Source organism: Falco peregrinus, chromosome 9 (assembly GCF_023634155.1).
Source record: "Falco peregrinus isolate bFalPer1 chromosome 9, bFalPer1.pri, whole genome shotgun sequence".
Lineage (NCBI taxonomy): Eukaryota > Metazoa > Chordata > Aves > Falconiformes > Falconidae > Falco > Falco peregrinus.
The window spans coordinates 20,217,239-20,235,417 of NC_073729.1; the positions used below are offsets into that span (position 1 = coordinate 20,217,239).

General features: G+C 50.2%; 2 protein-coding genes across 3 annotated transcripts; both read right to left on the reverse strand.

The window, feature by feature from the left end:
• Positions 1-1,104: 1,104 nt before the first annotated feature.
• On the reverse strand, positions 1,105-9,486 carry LOC101918824 (olfactory receptor 5AR1-like). 2 transcript variants are annotated; one of them, XM_005243398.4, is made up of 2 exons: positions 9,396-9,486; positions 5,366-6,866 (listed from the first exon to the last, which is right to left on the reverse strand). In XM_005243398.4, the coding sequence occupies exon 2, from the start codon at positions 6,730-6,732 to the stop codon at positions 5,779-5,781; it is 954 nt and encodes a 317-aa protein (XP_005243455.1). In that variant the 5' UTR covers positions 6,733-6,866; positions 9,396-9,486; the 3' UTR covers positions 5,366-5,778. The 2 variants fall into 2 exon arrangements, with proteins under 2 accessions (XP_005243408.2, XP_005243455.1); XM_005243351.2 differs by lacking the exons at positions 5,366-6,866; positions 9,396-9,486 and adding an exon at positions 1,105-2,103.
• A 2,352-nt stretch (positions 9,487-11,838) lies between these two features.
• On the reverse strand, positions 11,839-12,768 carry LOC101918994 (olfactory receptor 5G3-like). Its single transcript, XM_013304013.3, has one exon. The coding sequence runs from the start codon at positions 12,763-12,765 to the stop codon at positions 11,839-11,841; it is 927 nt and encodes a 308-aa protein (XP_013159467.1). The 5' UTR covers positions 12,766-12,768.
• Positions 12,769-18,179: the final 5,411 nt, after the last annotated feature.

Genomic DNA, 18,179 nt, shown 5'->3' on the forward strand with positions numbered 1-18,179 from the left:
TAAGAACAATTGTGTGGGCCGGGATGTATGGAGAGCAATGCACCTCAGGGTTGCCCTGATTAAAGTACCTGTCCCTCATCCCTGAGGTTAAATTCCCATCTGCAGGCTGAGGTCCTGCCTTGGTGGGATGATGCAGTGACCCAGCAGCATCCTGAGCTCCTTGCTGAGGAGGTATGGTGGTGTGCTTGGTGGGAGCACTGGTTGAGGTGGGAGCTTCCTCCATGCCAGGCTTCTATCTACTTGAGATCACTTCTACATATTTCTACCCCATATTTGCTCCTTGTCAGCACTCTTTTTTTCTCTCCTATTGCTCTATGGGGTTACTACCCTATAGTTGCTGAAGTTTGTTAATGGTTCCCCTGTATCTCATTTTTGGTTTTAGAGGGGAAATGACACAAGTGCTCAAAACTGAGCAAAAGTGGTTAATAATAAAACCAAAATAAGATCAAACCACCAGGATAGGGAACAGGTACCTGACTAGTAAGTAACTTTACCATTACTCACAGGAGATGCCAGAAAATAACTCTCTGGTCCTTGAGCAAGTTGCAGGCACTGCAGAAGTTTCCCAAATCAATTTAAAAATACAGCTACAGTTGAGCTAAAGTAAGTTGCAGAAGAGGCCTGGTGAGCATTGCGGCAGTGAATAGTTGTTATGAAGCCTAGTGTCTACTGCTAGTGCTGGGAGCACTGAATTACCCAAGCCTTGTGTTCACCAGAAAGGTGCCCGTTATTTGGTATGAAGAGAGCTCTGATCATCATGGTCACACTGAAAGCTGTAGGTGTTGCTCAAGACAACAGGGGTAATGCATTCTCAAACTATAAATGGTCAGAAGGACTTAAGTTTTTGCAATTAAAATAATATCAGGTTGTGAACGCGAATGGGAGAAGCTAACGCGTGCCCAGGACAGGTAACATGCCCAGTGAATGGCCTGATGCAAGAGCAGGTAATGACCCAGTGTTCAGGAGCAAGGCAGAGGTTTCCCAATACATTTATCCCCAGCAGCTCACAGGACAGCACTGCTTCTCTTATACTATAGTAGTACAGAAATGAAATGTGTAAACGTCTCTGAGAAGACTTCTCCATTCCCCCCGCACCAGGGGAAGCTATCTGTCAGAGGGATGTTTCTTCTCCATCACTCTCCTCAGCACATCCTTCACGTCCTGGTTCCTCAGGCTGTAGATGAGGGGGTTCAGCATGGGGGTCACCACCGTGTAAAACACAGAGGCCACTTTGTCAAGGTCCTGGGAGTGCCTGGAGCTGGGTCGCGAGTACATGGACAAAGCAGATCCGTAGAAGAGGGTCACGGCAGTCAGGTGGGATGCACACGTGGAGAAGGCTTTGTGTTTCCCTGCAGCCGAGCGCACTCTCAGGATAGTGGCCAGAATGTAGGTGTAGGAGATGAGGATGGTCAGGCTGGTGACAAACAGATTGAAGCCAACCACAACAAACATCATCATCTCATTGATGGTGGGCTCCGTGCAAGAGATGGCGTAAAGCGGGGGCCCCTCGCAGTAGAAGTGGTTGATGGTGTTGGACCCACAGAAGGACAGCCGCAGTGCCAGCCCCGTGTGGATAGTGGCGTTCATGATCCCAGCAAGGTACGAGCCAGCTACCAGTGATGCACAGACTCTGCTGGACATGGAGCTGGCGTAGAGCAGCGGGCTGCAGATGGCCACGTAGCGGTCATATGCCATGGCAGCCAAGAGGTAGCACTCAGTGGTGGCAAAGACCGCAAAGAAAAAAAATTGTAGGAGGCATGCCGAGTAAGAAATGACCTTCCTCTCTGCTAGGAGATCTGAGAGCAGTCTGGGGGTGATTGAGGAGGAATAGCAGATGTCCAAGAAGGACAGGCTGCTCAGGAAGAAGTACATGGGGGTGTGAAGCTGGGCATCCAGCCTGATCAGCACGAGCATCCCCAGATTCCCCAGCAGAGTGATCAAGTAGATCACCAAGAAGACCATGAAGAGGACAGCCTGGACATTCCCTTGTGTTGAGAACGCCGAGAGAACAAATTCAGCGCTGGGGGTGCAATTTCCTTTCACCGTCATAGTAACACCGGTGCTGTAGGAAAGCAGAGATGCAGAGAACCACAGAATCAGCATATTCCTGTTTTCCCAAAAACAAATCTTAAAGATTCATTTATTTTTATCAGGAAATACAAATTTCAGGGGCAGGAACTGTCAAACAACATATTCAGTGCTTGTCTCAAAACACATTTTAAACGAAGTGCACAACTGAATTTATTTTCTAATGTTTTTATTCTGGTCTGGTCACTACTAATTTCGTTTGATATAGTCACTTTGCATATCGGAAGGTTTATTCCACCTCCTGAAGAAGTTCAGTTTGTTACTCATCAGGTCCAAAGAGGTAACCACAGCAATTTATTCTGACATTAGAAATCAGATTGCATTTGACAAAACAAACAAACAAACTTGTTTCAGCCGATCAAAACAGAGAAAACACTGGTGAGAGATCAAGACTTTGAAAAATAATTTCCTTTAGGAGCGTCAGAACAAGTTAAAATAAAACTCTGATTTCTTCCCTTCCTTCCTATGAAATTGGGTTTGAAACAGGAGATTTAGTGTAAGTATTAACCCCCTTTTAAATATGGTGATATCTATATCATTCTTGTGATGCCACTGAACTGAGAGATAGTGGAAAGAATTTTACAAGGTTGGTGCAGATGGACATCCCAACCAGGCTACAGCACCGTTATGAACTGGGGGCAGTAAGTTGCTGATAATGCAGTTTATATTTTTTTAAAAAAATTAATGGTTAGGACTCAGGAACAGTCACAGAAATTGCTCACTAAGGATTTTTGAACTGTTAAAGATACCAAATTTTACTACTGGAAAGGACCCTTCTGTACGAGGAAAGTCCAACGCATGCCCTTGACTTATGCACGAGCCTCCCTTAAACCTGGATTTAGTCATACCAATTTTTATATTTCATCCCAGCCTTAAGTCAGTTGCAGAAACTTTCACACCCCTCTCAAACAATGTGAAGTTTGCCACATAGGCCAGGCTTCCACGCTGTGGTCTTCATGGCATAGCACAGGGCGGACCGTGCACCGCCAGAACTCTTATCTGCACCGCATGGAAGGTCTGAGATAGACCAGGACCTGAGGATGATGAGGGTTTTTTTCCAGCACAGCATGCCTCGGACCATCCACGCTTTGCAGAGCTACTTCATCAGCTTGTCCAAGCTGTTGCCCTCTCTGGCTGCTGGACAATAATTATGAATCACACTGATCTTGATTAAAATAATCATCCGAGACAGAGGGGCTGCTGACCTCTGGCAGTGCCTGCGTGTCTCGGCTGGCTTTACTCACACTTCAGCTCGTGGCTGCCTTAAATTTGAAAAAACAACTTACAACCGCCTGGGTTTGCATCGGCTATCCCGACCCTGGATGAGTATCTTGTGTGAAACCAGGCTCCTGCCTGAAGTCCTCCCCTTGCAGCAGAGCAGCTCCTCGCAGCATTATTTAGGCTAAAACTCACCTGTCTTCTCACACCTCAGGGCCTTTTTTGCCTTATTGAGACTTGTTATCTCCTAGACTAAAAGTTTATGGGAGAAATAAGCCCAAATTTGTCCCAGTGTTGGCGTTCAAAGCAAGACTGGTTTGCCAGTGGTGAAGGGCATTGACACCTGACCGAGAAAAGCTGCTGTTTATAGGCTTCTTTCACCGAAAGAGCAAGAGCTTTGCCGCTGCCTCCCCTTGGTGTCATGCGGGAAATTCCTCCTGGGAATTGATGGCTTTGGAAACAGCTCCTTAAGGAGAAGACGTGCACAGATTAATAAAGACAATTAGTTTCAGTAAGTTAAATGTAAGCTTGAGTATTTTTTTCCACTTCTTTAAAGATATATATATTAAAAAGATTAAATATATATATAAATTTATCTCTTGGAATATATAATTTACCTCTTGGCATCACAGAGAATTAAAAAGAGCTGTAAGAAATATTCAGGGACTAGGAGATAGTTCAGGATTTAGAGCAGTGTTGCAAATGCTGTTGGGGAGGAAGGGAAAACTGTTCAGGAATTCTGAATTCAGGAACATTGCTGCTGCAATGGGTTTTAACACTCTCTGGGATATCCTGTTGCTTAAAAACCCAGAGAGTTAGATCCAGGCATCTGAGACAGTCACAGCCAGGTTTATGGAGAAAAGTTTCTCTTTTATTGCTCTTAAAAGAGCAAAACGGCATAGTATCTGTGGTCAGATCTCCTAGGGAATTATCTCCTATCCATCCATGGAAAATACAAGTCTGTAGGAGGTTAATATCTGGTGTTAGTGACCTTTGTATCAAAGCAAAAGCATAGCTCTGCCACTATCTTCATCCACTTTGCTTTTCTGTTCTTTCCAGAGAGTGTTTTGTGGATGCTGGGCATTCATGCTGAGCTGGATTATAAATTATTGATTCAAAGCTAGTTTCACCTGATCACTTTTGAGTGGGGTTTTTGCAGGACTCCAAAACATCAGCACGGTGAGCAGAAGCTTTCCCTTTAGGCTTAAATTGACTTTTCAGACTATGTGTGACTGCTCCGAACAAAGTCAAGCAGGAAGTGGAGAAAATCATGTGCTTTTTCCAGAAAAATGCTCTTTTCCATGCACTTTTTCCTACCTCACCCTGATGTAGATGTTTAAAATAGATCAGATGAATCAAACCCCCCAAATGCATCGTTGTCTCCAAAAGGGGAACCTATGGTGACTAATGCATATGTGAAAGCCTACAACCAGATAGGATGACTCCTGGGCCAAGATGACTCAACCCTTGAACCCTGGAAGCAGAAATTATGAATAAGATGCAGCTGGGATGGAAAATAAACTCTGCCTGTATGGAGAGGCGCAAGGAGGAGAGGAAGTGGTGGGGAAGTGTTGGACAGTGCTGAGAGTTTTGGAGCCTCCAAATGAGTCGGGTGCATCTGAATACAACATATGGCCAGAAGCATGGAGGCTTTCCGTGCTGCCGGCACCAGAGGACAACCTGGGAAAAGCCAGGACTGCTCAGACAATGTCTTGAAAGACTGTTCCTGGACCAAGCTGAGCAACTGTTTGCCACAGGGGGTAAAACCCCACTTTGCTCCTAAGCAAGGGACACCATCCGTGTGGTGGCTCCAGGCTGGTAGCTCTCCATGGGGGAGACCCATCCAGGAAAGCAGGATGCCCGGCACAGGTGGTCTGCATGCAATATATATGAAGCATGGGGATGTGCTACTGCCCCCCACGCCCCACCTCGCCACCCCCCAAAGACTATCCTTGGACAGATCAGAGAAGATAATAAATCAGGTTTATTGTACTAAAGCAAAACCTTAAGGAACTACTTAGAAAATTTGAAAACACAGTTATGAAAAACATCACCCCTCCAACATGTAGTCCTTTATTTAGCTTGTCCCCTCCTGCTCTGAGCCTACTCTTTCAGCCCACAGAATTCCATATTGTTATAATATTGAGTAAATCCTCTTTGGTAAAAAGTATCAGCTGTGCATGTTCTAGAGTTGCTTATAAATCCATTTACTCCAAAAGTTTCACTGACAGTGTTTTTAGGATTGTCTCCTGCATTCTTTCCTTCTTTCAGACATTGTAATTACAGGTAATTTATTTTCCAAGGCACCCCCAACATAGGATTAATTTGTAATTCAAACTCTGCAGTGTTTCAGCACGCTGTACAGCACGTACCCCTCACCAGCTGTGCAGAAATGTGTGGTGCCCTCCTTCTGTCAGGCACCAGCCTGATTTCTTCTGCTGTCCTGGCTGTGGCAGGTGGACCTGCTTTGGTTCAGTTACAGCAGGACCTGTGGGAATAGATGCAGGAGAGGAGCGTCCTTGTAGCTCTTCTGAGGGTGCTCCTCAAATCCTTGTTCCTCAGGCTGTAGATGAAAGGGTTGAGCATGGGGGTCACCACTGTGTAGAAGATGGAGGCTGTTTTCCCTTGATCTTCTGCATGTCTGGAGAAAGGCTGGAAATACAAGAAAGCTGCAGAGCCGTAGAAGAGAGCAACAGCCATGAAGTGGGAGGTGCAGGTGGACCAGGCTTTGTGCCTGCCCTCCACTGAGCAGATGCTCCAGATGGTCTGCAGGATGCAGGAATAGGAAGCAACGATGGCCAAGACCGAGGTTGTTATGATGAAGCCAATGCATGCGGCCATCACCATCTTGTTGAGCCAGGTGTCAGAGCACGAGATTAGCAGGAGTGGTGGGATTTCACAGTAGAAATGATTGATGAGGTTTGGGCCACAGAAAGAGAGACGGAGGAGAGCGCTGGTGTGCACAAAGGCATTCAGGCTCCCAGCAGCGTAGGAGCCCACCACCAGCCGGACGCAGAGCCCATGGGACACGGCAGCCAGGTAGTGCAGAGGCTCACAGATGGCCACGTAGCGATCGTATGCCATGACGGCCAGAAGGATGGCTTCTGTGGTGCCAAATACTGCAAAGAAGAAAAACTGTGTGATGCAGCCACTGAAAGAAATTATATTTCTCTCTGCAAGGAGGCCCAGCAGGAGCTTCGGCGTGATGGATGAAGAATAGCAGATGTCCAGGAAAGAGAGGTGGCTGAGGAAGAAGTACATGGGCGTGTGAAGCTGAGAGTTGGTCTTGACGAGGACAATCATCCCCAGGTTCCCCACCAGCGTGGTGACATAGATGAGTAAAAAAATCACAAAGAGCAACTCCTGCAGGTCAGTGAAGCCCAAGAGGACAAACTCAGTCACACTCGAGTGGTTTCCCCCAGCCATTCCCCTGGTACCAGCACAGAGGAGGCAAAGAAATATGGGGAAGAGTTGAAATAATTTCTCCCAGCTCACAGGAGAAGGCAGTGCCTGAGGCTAACGCAGAGTTCGGTGTTTCCTGGGTGAATGCACCCACTTACCTGGAGAAAAATATAATAGTTATCCTCAGTGGGCAGGTTGAAGATCCGAAATAATATATTGAAAAATAATATATTGACAAAATAATAACCAATAGCTTATGGGGAAAAAAATATCTTCAAGATTAATCTTAAAGCTCACATCTCAAAGCTCCGGCTGCCCCATTATGGCAAGAATCAGTCTTGCAAATGATGCCTTTGCTTGAACATCCAGATTCTTCTCAACATGTGAGCATGGCTGGGAGGGTTTCTTCCCCTCTGTTCAGAGGGGGGGGGGATGCTTATTTAGGGACAAGCAAATACAATAACATCATGCCTTAATTTGCTACGTTAATTAGTGTTGCATTGAATAGATAACTGATTGCATTGGAGCGATTTTCTGACTCTGTACATTTGGGTCAATGAAAATGAGACCAGCATACCTGACAGTAATTTCATGGATGAGTAGCTTCAAGGACAAACCACCCCCTTCTAATCTGAATTATACTTGTGTTTCACCTTTCTCACATCTCTTGGGTCTGCTAACATCAGGAATTTTTGTCCAGAATTTGAGTTAGGAATTAAGATTCAGAGGTACTGGAGTTTTTTTGTTCAGGAAGGACCTTCATACCTTCAGTCTTGCTTCATGGAGAGGCTGCTGCTTCTGCAGGGGCTGGACAGGGTTGTAAAGGAAGCCCTTCCCCATCCAGCAAAAAATGGTCTCAAAGCCTCTTAAAATTTCACCCTCTCTCTGGTCAATGGCATCTTGAGCCATTCTTGGAAAGATACTCGCTGGCCCTTGAGCTGAAATTAGAGCACGAGCTCCATCGGTCTTTCCAAAACCAGGCAGGTTTCCCTATGACATCCTCTAACACAGCTGAAGATTTAAGTTTTACCCCATTCCCACAGGACAAATTACCAAAGGGTCTTTGGGGCACCTGAAAACAGAGTGAGCCTTCCCTGAAGAGCCTGGAATAAACACCAGAATTTCTCACTGAGGTTTGAGGGTTGGGATCCCCAAGGCACATCAGAGGTGATGCCTGCAGAGCCTGAGCAGTCCCACCTCTGTACACAGCATCATCATGAGGAGTGAAAAACAAGGCAATGCATTTTTGCTGAAGACTTGAATTTGAAAGGGTTTTTTTATTCTCCAGGAACATGGGAGAAAAAAAAAAAAAAAGGCTAAGTAATGAATTAATTTAAGGGAATCATTGCTTTATATTTGCAATGATCAGTTAAATTAATCTTCTTTCATACTACGTATTTCCATAGGGCAGACATGGAAACGTTAAAGAAAAAGTGGAGCAAAGTACAGATATCAATTTGCCATTGTGTTTTTGTTTTCTGTGTTCAAGATAACTTGTCGGTTTCCATTTACACTCGAATATGTTTTCACATCGTTTGCTCCCAGGCGGCAGTCTCAGAGCAGGTCCTGTAAGCAGCACTGGCCGGGACGCAGCTCTCCAAAAGCCTGTTTCCAGGGGGGAACACATCACCCGTGTGTGTGTCGGGACTGAACGCAGATTTGAGTAGCTCTCTCCTAGCCATTTGCAATTAGGTGCTTGAATTTCAATCAGTATTTTTCCTTTTGTTTGTTTTTTTTTTTCCTGCTACCCATCTGCTGGTCACACACCTTGCTGTTCAGTATCACTACCATATTACCTGGTATATTTTTCTTTTTCTGTCTTTATTTATTGTTTTAAAAAAAAAAAATAAACAAGACTGCTTCTTGTGTAATTCACTAGGGATGACCTTAGAATATGTGTATTGCCTGTTTGAGAAATGAGCATTACTATGTCTTCCCTTCCCACTTCCCTCTTTCCATCAGCCTTGCTGCCTGGTTTCTGGCACCAGCGAGATGACTGTTTCTTCAGGACGATTCCTCTTCCCCCATCACCCTTCTCACAGCAGCTTTTACTTCCCCATTCCTCAGCTGTAGGTCAGAAGCTCATTGCAGAAAGCCCCTTGACCCACTGCCAGAGCTCTTCTCGGGGTGCTAGCGGGCGTCTTTGCTGCAAGGATGTATTGATGGCTTGTCTATAACTTGGTGGCCACCACAGCCTCCATGTTCTTCTCCATCAAGCTGCTCTCCAGCCTGTCCTGGTGCCTAGGGCAGCTCTTGCCCATGGGCAGGACTCAGTGTTTTCCCTTTTTTGAAGTTTATGTGATCCCCATCTGCCCATTCAGGACTAAAAATACTCCACTGACCAAATCTCCCTCGGCAATAAAGGGAGCTGATGGACCCAGCCAACATGTAGAGGGCAAACAGTATATTTAGATGTGAGGAGACAAGTCCTTCTCCTAAAGACATTTGAGGCGATTCCCAAATCTAATCACCAAGTCCCTAACCAAGGGGCGGTAGCTCCTACCCCTTCTGCAGTATTTACTCAGCTCTTTATTTCAAACACATTTCACTAGAATTAAGGCAGCTCTGCCTAGAAGCGGAGCCTGTGCGGGGGAAAGGAGCACCACAGCAGCTGGGGGCTAAGCATCACGAATGCAAAACAAGGTGCCAGACACCAGCCATGTCATTGCCCGTTCATCATGACTCACCAGGAAGGTGGGTGGCAGTGCTGATTGCACTACTGGATGCTCCTTCTCCCTGCCAGACCCACAAAGGTGTTTCCCACTGCCCTCATGGTCAGGTGCTCACCCCCCAAAGCCAGCGACAGCCATTACACCCAGCTAACCGCTCGTTTCCCCAAACGCCGCCAGCGCTGCTTGCACAACAGGCAGAGTTTTCGGTTTTGAGAGCAGCAGCTCCAGCACGAAGCCGCGACGAGCAAAACGATAGCACCGTAGCCACAGGCTTGTGTTTGCAAGGCACTGAGAGCTCACCTTCCCATTCAGGCACCAGGTGATGGTGGAGGCGAGACCAGCTGGACACAAAGTCATTAAATATTGGTGTATATTACATACCTCCAAATAATAACAACCATAGGTCACTGCAGCAAGAAGGGATGCTCTGGGACTGTAAATAAAATGTTAAAATTAATCTTGATCTTTTGTTTAAGGAAAAAAGTGTCGATCTTCCCCACACCTGAATTAAAGAGCACTGGGAGAGTGCTGGTCAGAGGAGCAGAAGTGTGGGAGAACAGCAGGGGTTACACACAGAGGTCCCAGTTCAGCCATCCTGATGGACACACCTGGAGACATGGGAGGAGATGAAGAGCAGGGAACCTTGCCTGCTACAGCTGTGCCCAGCCTCTCGTCGGCACCAAAACAGGCAGCCTGCCTGTAACGTGAAATAGCTACGGCCAAGTGCAGTTTTTTAACCCATTTCAGGGACAAAGAAAGGATGCGTGAAGGAATTAATAACACCAAATTCTTTTTTACTTGATGCCAGCAGCAAGCGCTCCGGGTGCCTATTGCAGATGTGGGCAAATCTGAGACTTCCTACCGTCGATTTGCAACATGGGGAATTCCAGCTAGAAACAAGGGGAGGAAAAAACCCACCGTCAGGGTGGCCAGACACTGAAACAGGGGTGGGGGTGTGTGAAACCTCTGCCCTTGGTGGTCCCCAAGGCTCAGCAGGGCAGTGGGGTTGGAGCTGGCCCTGGCTGGTGTGGGTGGCTGTACCAGAGACCTCCTGGGGTCCTAGCCACGGGGGGTGGGGGTGGGGGGGGGGCATGAGTAGCCCCAACACGGCACAGCTGATAAGAGAGGAACGGAGCAGGAGAGCAAACAGCTGGGAGGACGTTTGCCCCGGGCTGACAGGGCTAGCCTGGCAGCCAACGGATGGCTGGATTAAATAATAACCAGGGAATTATCAGGAAGCTTTGGGAACAAAGACCAACTCACCCGATTGAGTCTGAGTGCCTGTTAGTTGTGTGTCGGAAATAAATTAGCAAACCCCTTTGATCCTGGATTGATTTAATCCAACCCAAGTTATTACACATCTCCAGGATAGCACCAAGGCTAAGCCATCACTCCAGACTTTGCCATGGTCCTGGCAGAGGCTGCAGCCTGTAGGGGCTGAGGCAATACACAAACTGCAGTATTTGTGCTTTTTCACGTATGCAACATTTGTGCACCACCCAGCAGCTCTGTCTGCAGGAAGGCAGCAGGAGAGACGTCAGGGCAGGCAATGGCATCGGTCCAGGCTGGCGTGGGCTGCAGAACATCATGTCTGAAGGAGAAGGCTGCTGAGCAACACTGTAACTCCTGTGATCTGTTCTGGCCGGGGTAGTGTGGACATCATGGCTTGTATTGCTGTCAACAGGGAGAGGGAAAGCAAAGGTGTGGAGCAGTGGATGGGCATTCCGTGACAGTACCTGCCCTGGGGGGATTCATCACTACAGCATCTTAAAATGATTTCAAGGTGCCTTCATGTACAATAGAGGTCACCCAAATACCCTATTTAACTTAAATTTTTAGCTGTCTAAAATTAAATGAGGTGTATGATGCTGTTAATCAATAATGAGGTTTGAGTAAGAAAAAGGGAAAATATTTCCTGCATAGTGTGCCAGTTGTTTGCTGTCATCTCTATTTTTCTTGCTAAAGGTGTTGACGTACTCAGACCAGTTATTATGGCCCTTAATGACTTTACAACACTGTCTTGAAATGGAATTTGATTCAGTGGAACAGTGGAATTCACTCCTGTTTATTCTGATTTGCTAAGCAAAAGGAAGAGCAACACACGACACGGTTCATCAGTCGAGTCCAGCCAATCTAGAAATGTTTGCAATATTCTTCTGGTTCAGCTTGGCCTGATACATAGGATTAAATAAATGGTAAAGGGCAAAATTTAAAATGAGAAGTGCATGCTTGTAGTTCTCTACCTGTGTCTTTATTAGGTTAAATTAACTACTAAATATAATTACCAACATCTGGAGGAGTTAAATTATTAGTATTCTCAGCTGCTGATATTGAAACAGCTAGCATATCACGTAAATCAAAGTGTAGAAGACACCAAAAACGTTGTCGATCTGAGATATTTAACAAAAGGCTGAGTGCATCTCGATTCTATCTGACCATAAATTTACAACATTCAAGATCATTTTATTTTTGCAAGTCTCCTCAAAGCCTCCTTCACGTCCTTATTCCTCAGGCTGTAGATGAACGGGTTCAGCATGGGAGTCACCACGGTGTAGAGGACCACAGCCCATTTATCTCCTCCTCTTGAGCTGTCTGAGCTGGGCTTTAAGTACATAAAAAATGATGTCCCATAGAAGATGCTCACAGTGACGAGGTGGGAGCTGCAGGTAGAGAAGGCTTTGTGCTTGCCCTTGGCTGAACTGATGCTCAGGATGGTGGAGATGACGGCCATGTAGGAGACCAGGATAACCAGGATGCTGGATGCACCAAATAAAGATGCTGAAGTTCTTAGGATAGCGTGGCTGAGGGTGATGTCTGTAGTTGAGAGTGATATCAGAGCGGAAATGTCACAGAAGAACAGGTCAATGACACTGGAGCTGCAGAAGGATAACCTGGACATGCCGATAGTCTGCCCCGTGCCATTTATCAGCCCCATGAGATATGACCCAGTCACCAGCTGGAAACAGCATTCTGGGGACATGACAAGGGGATACACCAGGGGATGGCAAATGGCCACGTAACGGTCATACGCCATTGCAGCCAGCAGGAAGCACTCGGTTATCCCAAAAAGATCAAAAATGAATACCTGAGCCATACACCCAGCATAAGCAATGACCTTCTTCTCTGATATGAAGTCAACTAACATCTTGGGGGTGATGACGGTGGAAGAACAGAGGTCTACAAAAGCCAGGTTGCCCAGGAAATAATACATGGGGGAGTGGAGCTGAGGGCTGGCCCTGATTAACACCATCATCCCAAGGTTCCCCAGGACAGTGATGAGGTAGGTGAGCAGAAATATCAGGAAGAGGATGACCTGAGTCACCGGGTCCTCTGTGAACCCCATTAAGCTGAACTTGGTCACTTGGGTGCAGTTGCTTTGTGTCATTAGTTGGATGCGTGCTGGAGGTTTCTTCTACAACAGGCAGGTACCTTTCAAGTGGAAAACCCTCTATCCAGTGGGACCTGCACAGAGACAATCATACAGGATCTAAAGGAAGAGTTTAGGCACCGATCAATTAGAAACGGCTTGCCAAAAGTCACATCACCGCACAGGTGAAACAAGCAGGGTGCTGTAAAAGCAAAGCTTTGCTCAGGCTGTGCAGTGCCAGGGCACAGCGTGGTGACCGGTCCTCTGCCTCGCTTCTGGATGCTCAGCAGTGACCTTTGGGAAAGGCTGTAGGGAGGTTACACACCTGAGTAGCTTTACCTTAGTGCTGCATTTCGTCCCGTGTTACTGTTCAGTCTGGGACTTTGAGATCATCCAGCTCAACCTGAACCACAGAAGCGAGGTACTTCCACAGCGCCAAGGACATTGTTCACCCTCTCATTGACGCTGGCCAACCACCTGCTTCTTCCCTCTTTGCTGGGATGTCTTCCTAACCACAAAACCCGGCACAGAAGTTTCTGTAGGTTTCCCCCACTCCTGATGCACTGCTCCAGCTATAGAAGCTTTCCCTGGGTCTCCTGCCTGCTCCTAGAGTCTTCAAATGGAAATGAGCAACTCCCGCAGCTGAGCAACCTCTTCTTGAAAATATGTTTGGGGAAAAAATTGTCTTTTGGACTTGCCTGGTCTCAGCAATGGTAAGCTCCCTAAAAATTCTTCACAGGAAAGCTTCTGATCCTCATCCCAGAACCCTTTGTGGTCAATGAGGGAGGAAGCTTCCTGGGTGCCCTCTCCAGCAGGGTGTCTCCAGACCTGCCACCTTAGCAGTTGTGTGGTGAGGACAGAGGACAGACAGCTCCCTGGTTTTGGTGGAAAGTCCAGAGTATCATGAAGAAGCAAATCCCAGGACCCTGCAGGTAGGGCAGGAGATGAAGACAGGAGCTGTTTCTTTTCTGCAAGAGAAAACTGCAGGAGATGGGTCCTCTGTCCTTGTCATGGGTCTGGTACAGGGAGCTGAAGACATCAACCCTCACACCTCAGCACTACCTCTGCTTCCCTCCTGATGCTCTTGGAGATCGATGTGAAGATGTGCCTGCCTGAAGCTCTGCAGGGGAGCTTGAAAACAAACCACCGCTGGCAAACACCCTTGCTATTTCACCTAACCTGGGGATCTGGGGACTGTACATCTTTTTGAGCCCCAGGAGAGTGCCAAAGCCCAAAGCAGGTCATTATCTTTTCTCCGCACTTCTGAGTTTGGAGAACGTACCCAGAGGAGATGACCTCAGCTTGAGTGAGCAACGGGGCTTTGGGCTCCCTTCAGAGCAAACCACAGAACAACACCTCATCTTTCACGTCCACTCTGAGCTTTTCAGGGACACTTGCAGCTCCACAAGTGCCATGTTTGACATGATCATGCCAAGGAGCTGAGGGAGACCTTGCCAAAGGGGCACAGTCCCGCAGGAGCTGAGCCAGGGCTGGTAACAGGGTCCATCAGCAGTCCCAGGAGCACCATAGATAATGAACCACCTTTCTAACCATTTTATATTTCTTATACTCAAACCATAGCTCACCAGTTTGGCTGCAAGGAGCCAACAGATCATGGTGACCTTGCTAAAGTTGAGGTAAATGCTGTCTGCTACTCTTATTGTCCACACAGCCATCAGTCCTCCCAGTGCCCAAGGTGCTCAGGTTGGTCAGGCATGACTTGTCCTTGGTACCTCCATGCTGGCTATTCACGGTCACCTTCCTGTCCTTCCTCCAGTTGGAGAGGACTTCCAGGGGATTTTGCTTTTCAGCCCCACTGGGGACTGAAGCAGCCCACAGGCCTTGTGCCCTCCTTCTTGATGATATTTACCTTCTTCCACCCATCGTGCTAGAAACACACCAGCCATAAGGGAAAAATGAGATCCTGAGGGAGAGGTGCCCAGAACTGGAAAGAAGGTGATGCGAAGGATGAGATGAGGAGAGTGATGAAGGACTGAAAGGGGCGTCGAGAGGGGAAAAGGGCCCTTCTGAAGGGATGAAGGAAAGCTCTAAGGCTGGCCCTGTCTCTGGCAGCTCTAATGGAGATTCCCAAGCCCAATGGGAGGTGCAGGGTACCTCTTCCTACATCCTCTTCCCACCAAGCAAAGGGTGAGTGCCCAGAGCAGCAGAAACCACTGTGGCATCAGGTCAGATGTATTCTGCAGAATGGGAATTAGCTTAGGCACGGAAAGCCCTGACCCACACCCTCGGCTGAGCACCAGGCAGGGCAGCCAGGCTGACACTTCCCAGAGACAAACACAAAAGGAAAGGAAAAGTCAGATGGATTCACACCAGAGCCCAGCCGGACAGAGGCTCTCCCTCTGTTCTCAGCGAGGAAAAACCGCTCAAAGCAGCGTTGGGTTAGACATCACCTCCGACACTGAGAACTGGTGTTTTACAGACTTGGACCCAGAGGCTGCCCTTCCCCAACAGTGCACCACTGTGAGCAAACCCCCACCATCTGGGCAGCGTTTGGGGTTAAAAACCCTCCCAGGGCAGCACCCTCACCTTTTCCTTTCTCTCCAGCAGAAAAATCAGCTACAGGAGCTGCAGAACCCAGCGTGATACCGTAGAAGAGTCCTAGCAGGTCCGGTCCTGCCTGGGGCTGAGCCCCCTCCACCCGCCCCCCTGCTGTCAGCACTGCCTCTCGCACCTCCTCATCTCCCCGCTCAATACCAGCCCTGCAGCCATGGACCAGCTGACAGCGGGAGATGGATGGAGCCGAGCCAGCACCGCAGGGTGTGGGACACGTGCGGGGATGTAATGGACACGGGGGGCTTGGGGAGATGGTCCCTGCCCCATTTGCATCAGTCCCAGTCCCAAAAGCCAGTGCTGCCCACACAGCCTCCTTGGCCACCCTGCAGCACACGGGGGCCAGAGGGTTTCTTCTCTGTTACGCTGGCCGAGGGAAGGACTGAAGCACCAACCCCAAAGCAGAAGCAAAGGCTGGGTCCCAGTTTGGAGAAAACAGCCAGCTCTGTGCAAAGCAGGGAGGGATTTCAGCCCTTGCCCAGTGCCACCATCACCGAGGTACCACCGGGGACACAAACTCATCAGCATCCCCATGAAGATGCCCACTGTTCCCTCCAGACCTGTCCCCAGAGCCCCAGCATCCCTCATCATCTCCAAATACACTTCCGTGGTGTGCAGAGATGGTGTCCTCAGCCCCGTTGCAGTTCAGAGGGGAGTGGGGGGCTCCAGAGTAGCTCCTCTGCTTCCCCCATGCCCCAGCCCCCTGACCCTGTGTCAGTCACCTCCCCACATGCATCCCTTGCCCCTGCAGCACCAGCTTGTCCCCATCCATCTCCTGCTGTCAGGCTGGTATTGAGCATCATGATGGGAGGTGTGGGGGAAGGGGGGCTTAGCCCCAGGGCAGGACTGGGGGTCCTGGGTACCAGTGCAGAGACAGGACCGGCATTCAGGATGGGTGCGGGGCAGGGGGAGCACTTTCCTCCCCCACCACCGAGCTGCAGAGGCTTTGCACAAACAGCCGGCACGTTGCGGATGCCTCAACACCTCCCTGCGCTTTAATACCAGGTGTTGACGGCAGCTGTCGGCTGAGCTGCTGGCGCACGAGCGGCTGCCATGTGCCGGGACGGGTTTTGCCCAGGGGAGAGAGATGGTCGGAGCAGCCCCCCATCTCCCCCTGCCCAGATGTGTGACATGAGGGGGACAAGGAGACCCAAGGAGAGCTGTCTCTCCCCAGCCCAGTGTACCCTGAAATGCAGTGGGGATCAGCGATGCTCCCAGCCACTCCAGGGCCACCGCTCGCCTCCTGTCCATCATCATCGCGTCAAGGCGTGAAGGCAAGTCGGGGAAGGGGGCCGTGCTCCAGCCCCCAAGGACCGCTGCAGCTCCAGCCCCCGCCTCTCCACCCCTAGCTGGGGCATAAAACCCCCGGCAGGCTGCGGGGGACAGTCCAGAGCTGGCGCTGCACGGGGAGGGGTCTTCGGTGGGGTCCCCACTGCTGCCGTGCTGGGGGACGGAGCCACAGCTGCCGCTTGCCCACCCACAGAACACATGGCAGGTAAAACCCACCCACGGCAATGCTCCCCCCTACCCAGCAGCGGGGGTCCCATGGTGTTTTGGGGTGCAGTGAGTCACCCAGACCCACGAGCAACTGGGGTTGCAATGGGGAGGGGGATAAAACCCCAGTAGGGACTCCCCGGTCCTCCCACCCCCCTCCAGGGGGGAAGGATGTGATGGGGCAGCTGGTGGTGCACATCTGGGGTGCAGGATCAGGCCCCTTGAAACACCCCTTCCCCCCTCCGCAGCCTTCCTGGGGGGGCCAGGCGAGGGGCCCCCCTGCGGCACTGGCCTCGGGTGGGCAGGCGAGGGGCCGGGGACCAGCAGCAAGAACCGGCGCGTGTGCCACGCCACGGCACGGCTGGAGATGGGCAGCCTCTGGGAGGAGTTCAACCGCCTGGGCACCGAGATGATCGTCACCAAGGCAGGCAGGTAAGTACCAGAGCAGGACAGGGAGGCTGCTGGGTGGGGGGCACCTCCTTCCTACCCCCCCTCCCCGCAGGAGGATGTTTCCCACCTTCCAGGTGAAGCTGTCGGGGCTGGACCCGCTGGCTGACTATGTCTTGCTCATGGACTTCATCCCGCTGGATGACAAGAGATACAGGTTGGGTGATGGGGATGCTGGGGGGGGCCGGATCCTGGGGTAGTGCTGAGCCCCCCTGCCCCGCAGGTATGCCTTCCACAGCTCCTCCTGGCTGGCAGCGGGACGGGCCGACCCGGCAGCCCCCGGCCGCGTCCACTTCCACCCCGACTCCCCAGCCAAGGGTGCCCAGTGGATGCGGCAGATCGTCTCCTTCGACAAGCTCAAGCTGACCAACAACCTCCTGGATGACAACGGCCACGTGAGGACCTAGCCCTGGGGCGGGCAGTGCAGGAGGACACGATGCGCCCCTGCACGGAGTGGGTCCTGCCCACTCCCCCTATTCCCCCCTCCCCAGATCATCCTCAACTCCATGCACCGCTACCAGCCCCGCTTCCACGTGGTCTTCGTGGACCCGCGACGGGACAGTGAGCGCTTTGCCCACCAGAACTTCAAGTCCTTCAGCTTCCCCGAGACCCAGTTCATGGCGGTGACGGCTTACCAGAACCACCGGGTGAGCTCCAGGGCGGGGGGGACATGGGGGACGCCCCCAGAGACCCCCTGACCCTGCTCCCTTCCACAGATCACCCAGCTGAAAATCGCCAGCAACCCCTTTGCCAAGGGCTTTCGGGACGGTGACCCTGAGCCGTGGTAAGGCCCCGCCGCTCCGACACCACGATAAGGGGCTCAATGCCATCCCCCCGCCTGAGCCCCCCATCTCTCTTGCAGGTGCGGGGTGCCAGCAGGGTCCCTGCTGGGTGCAATGCCCCGTGCCCGAGCCACCGCG

Bases quoted from the DNA above. Each gene is read 5' to 3' on its own strand.
- LOC101918824 (XM_005243351.2), bottom strand. From the start codon at position 2,103: ATGCTGATTCTGTGGTTCTCTGCATCTCTGCTTTCCTACAGCACCGGT.
- LOC101918994 (XM_013304013.3), bottom strand. From the start codon at position 12,765: ATGACACAAAGCAACTGCACCCAAGTGACCAAGTTCAGCTTAATGGGG.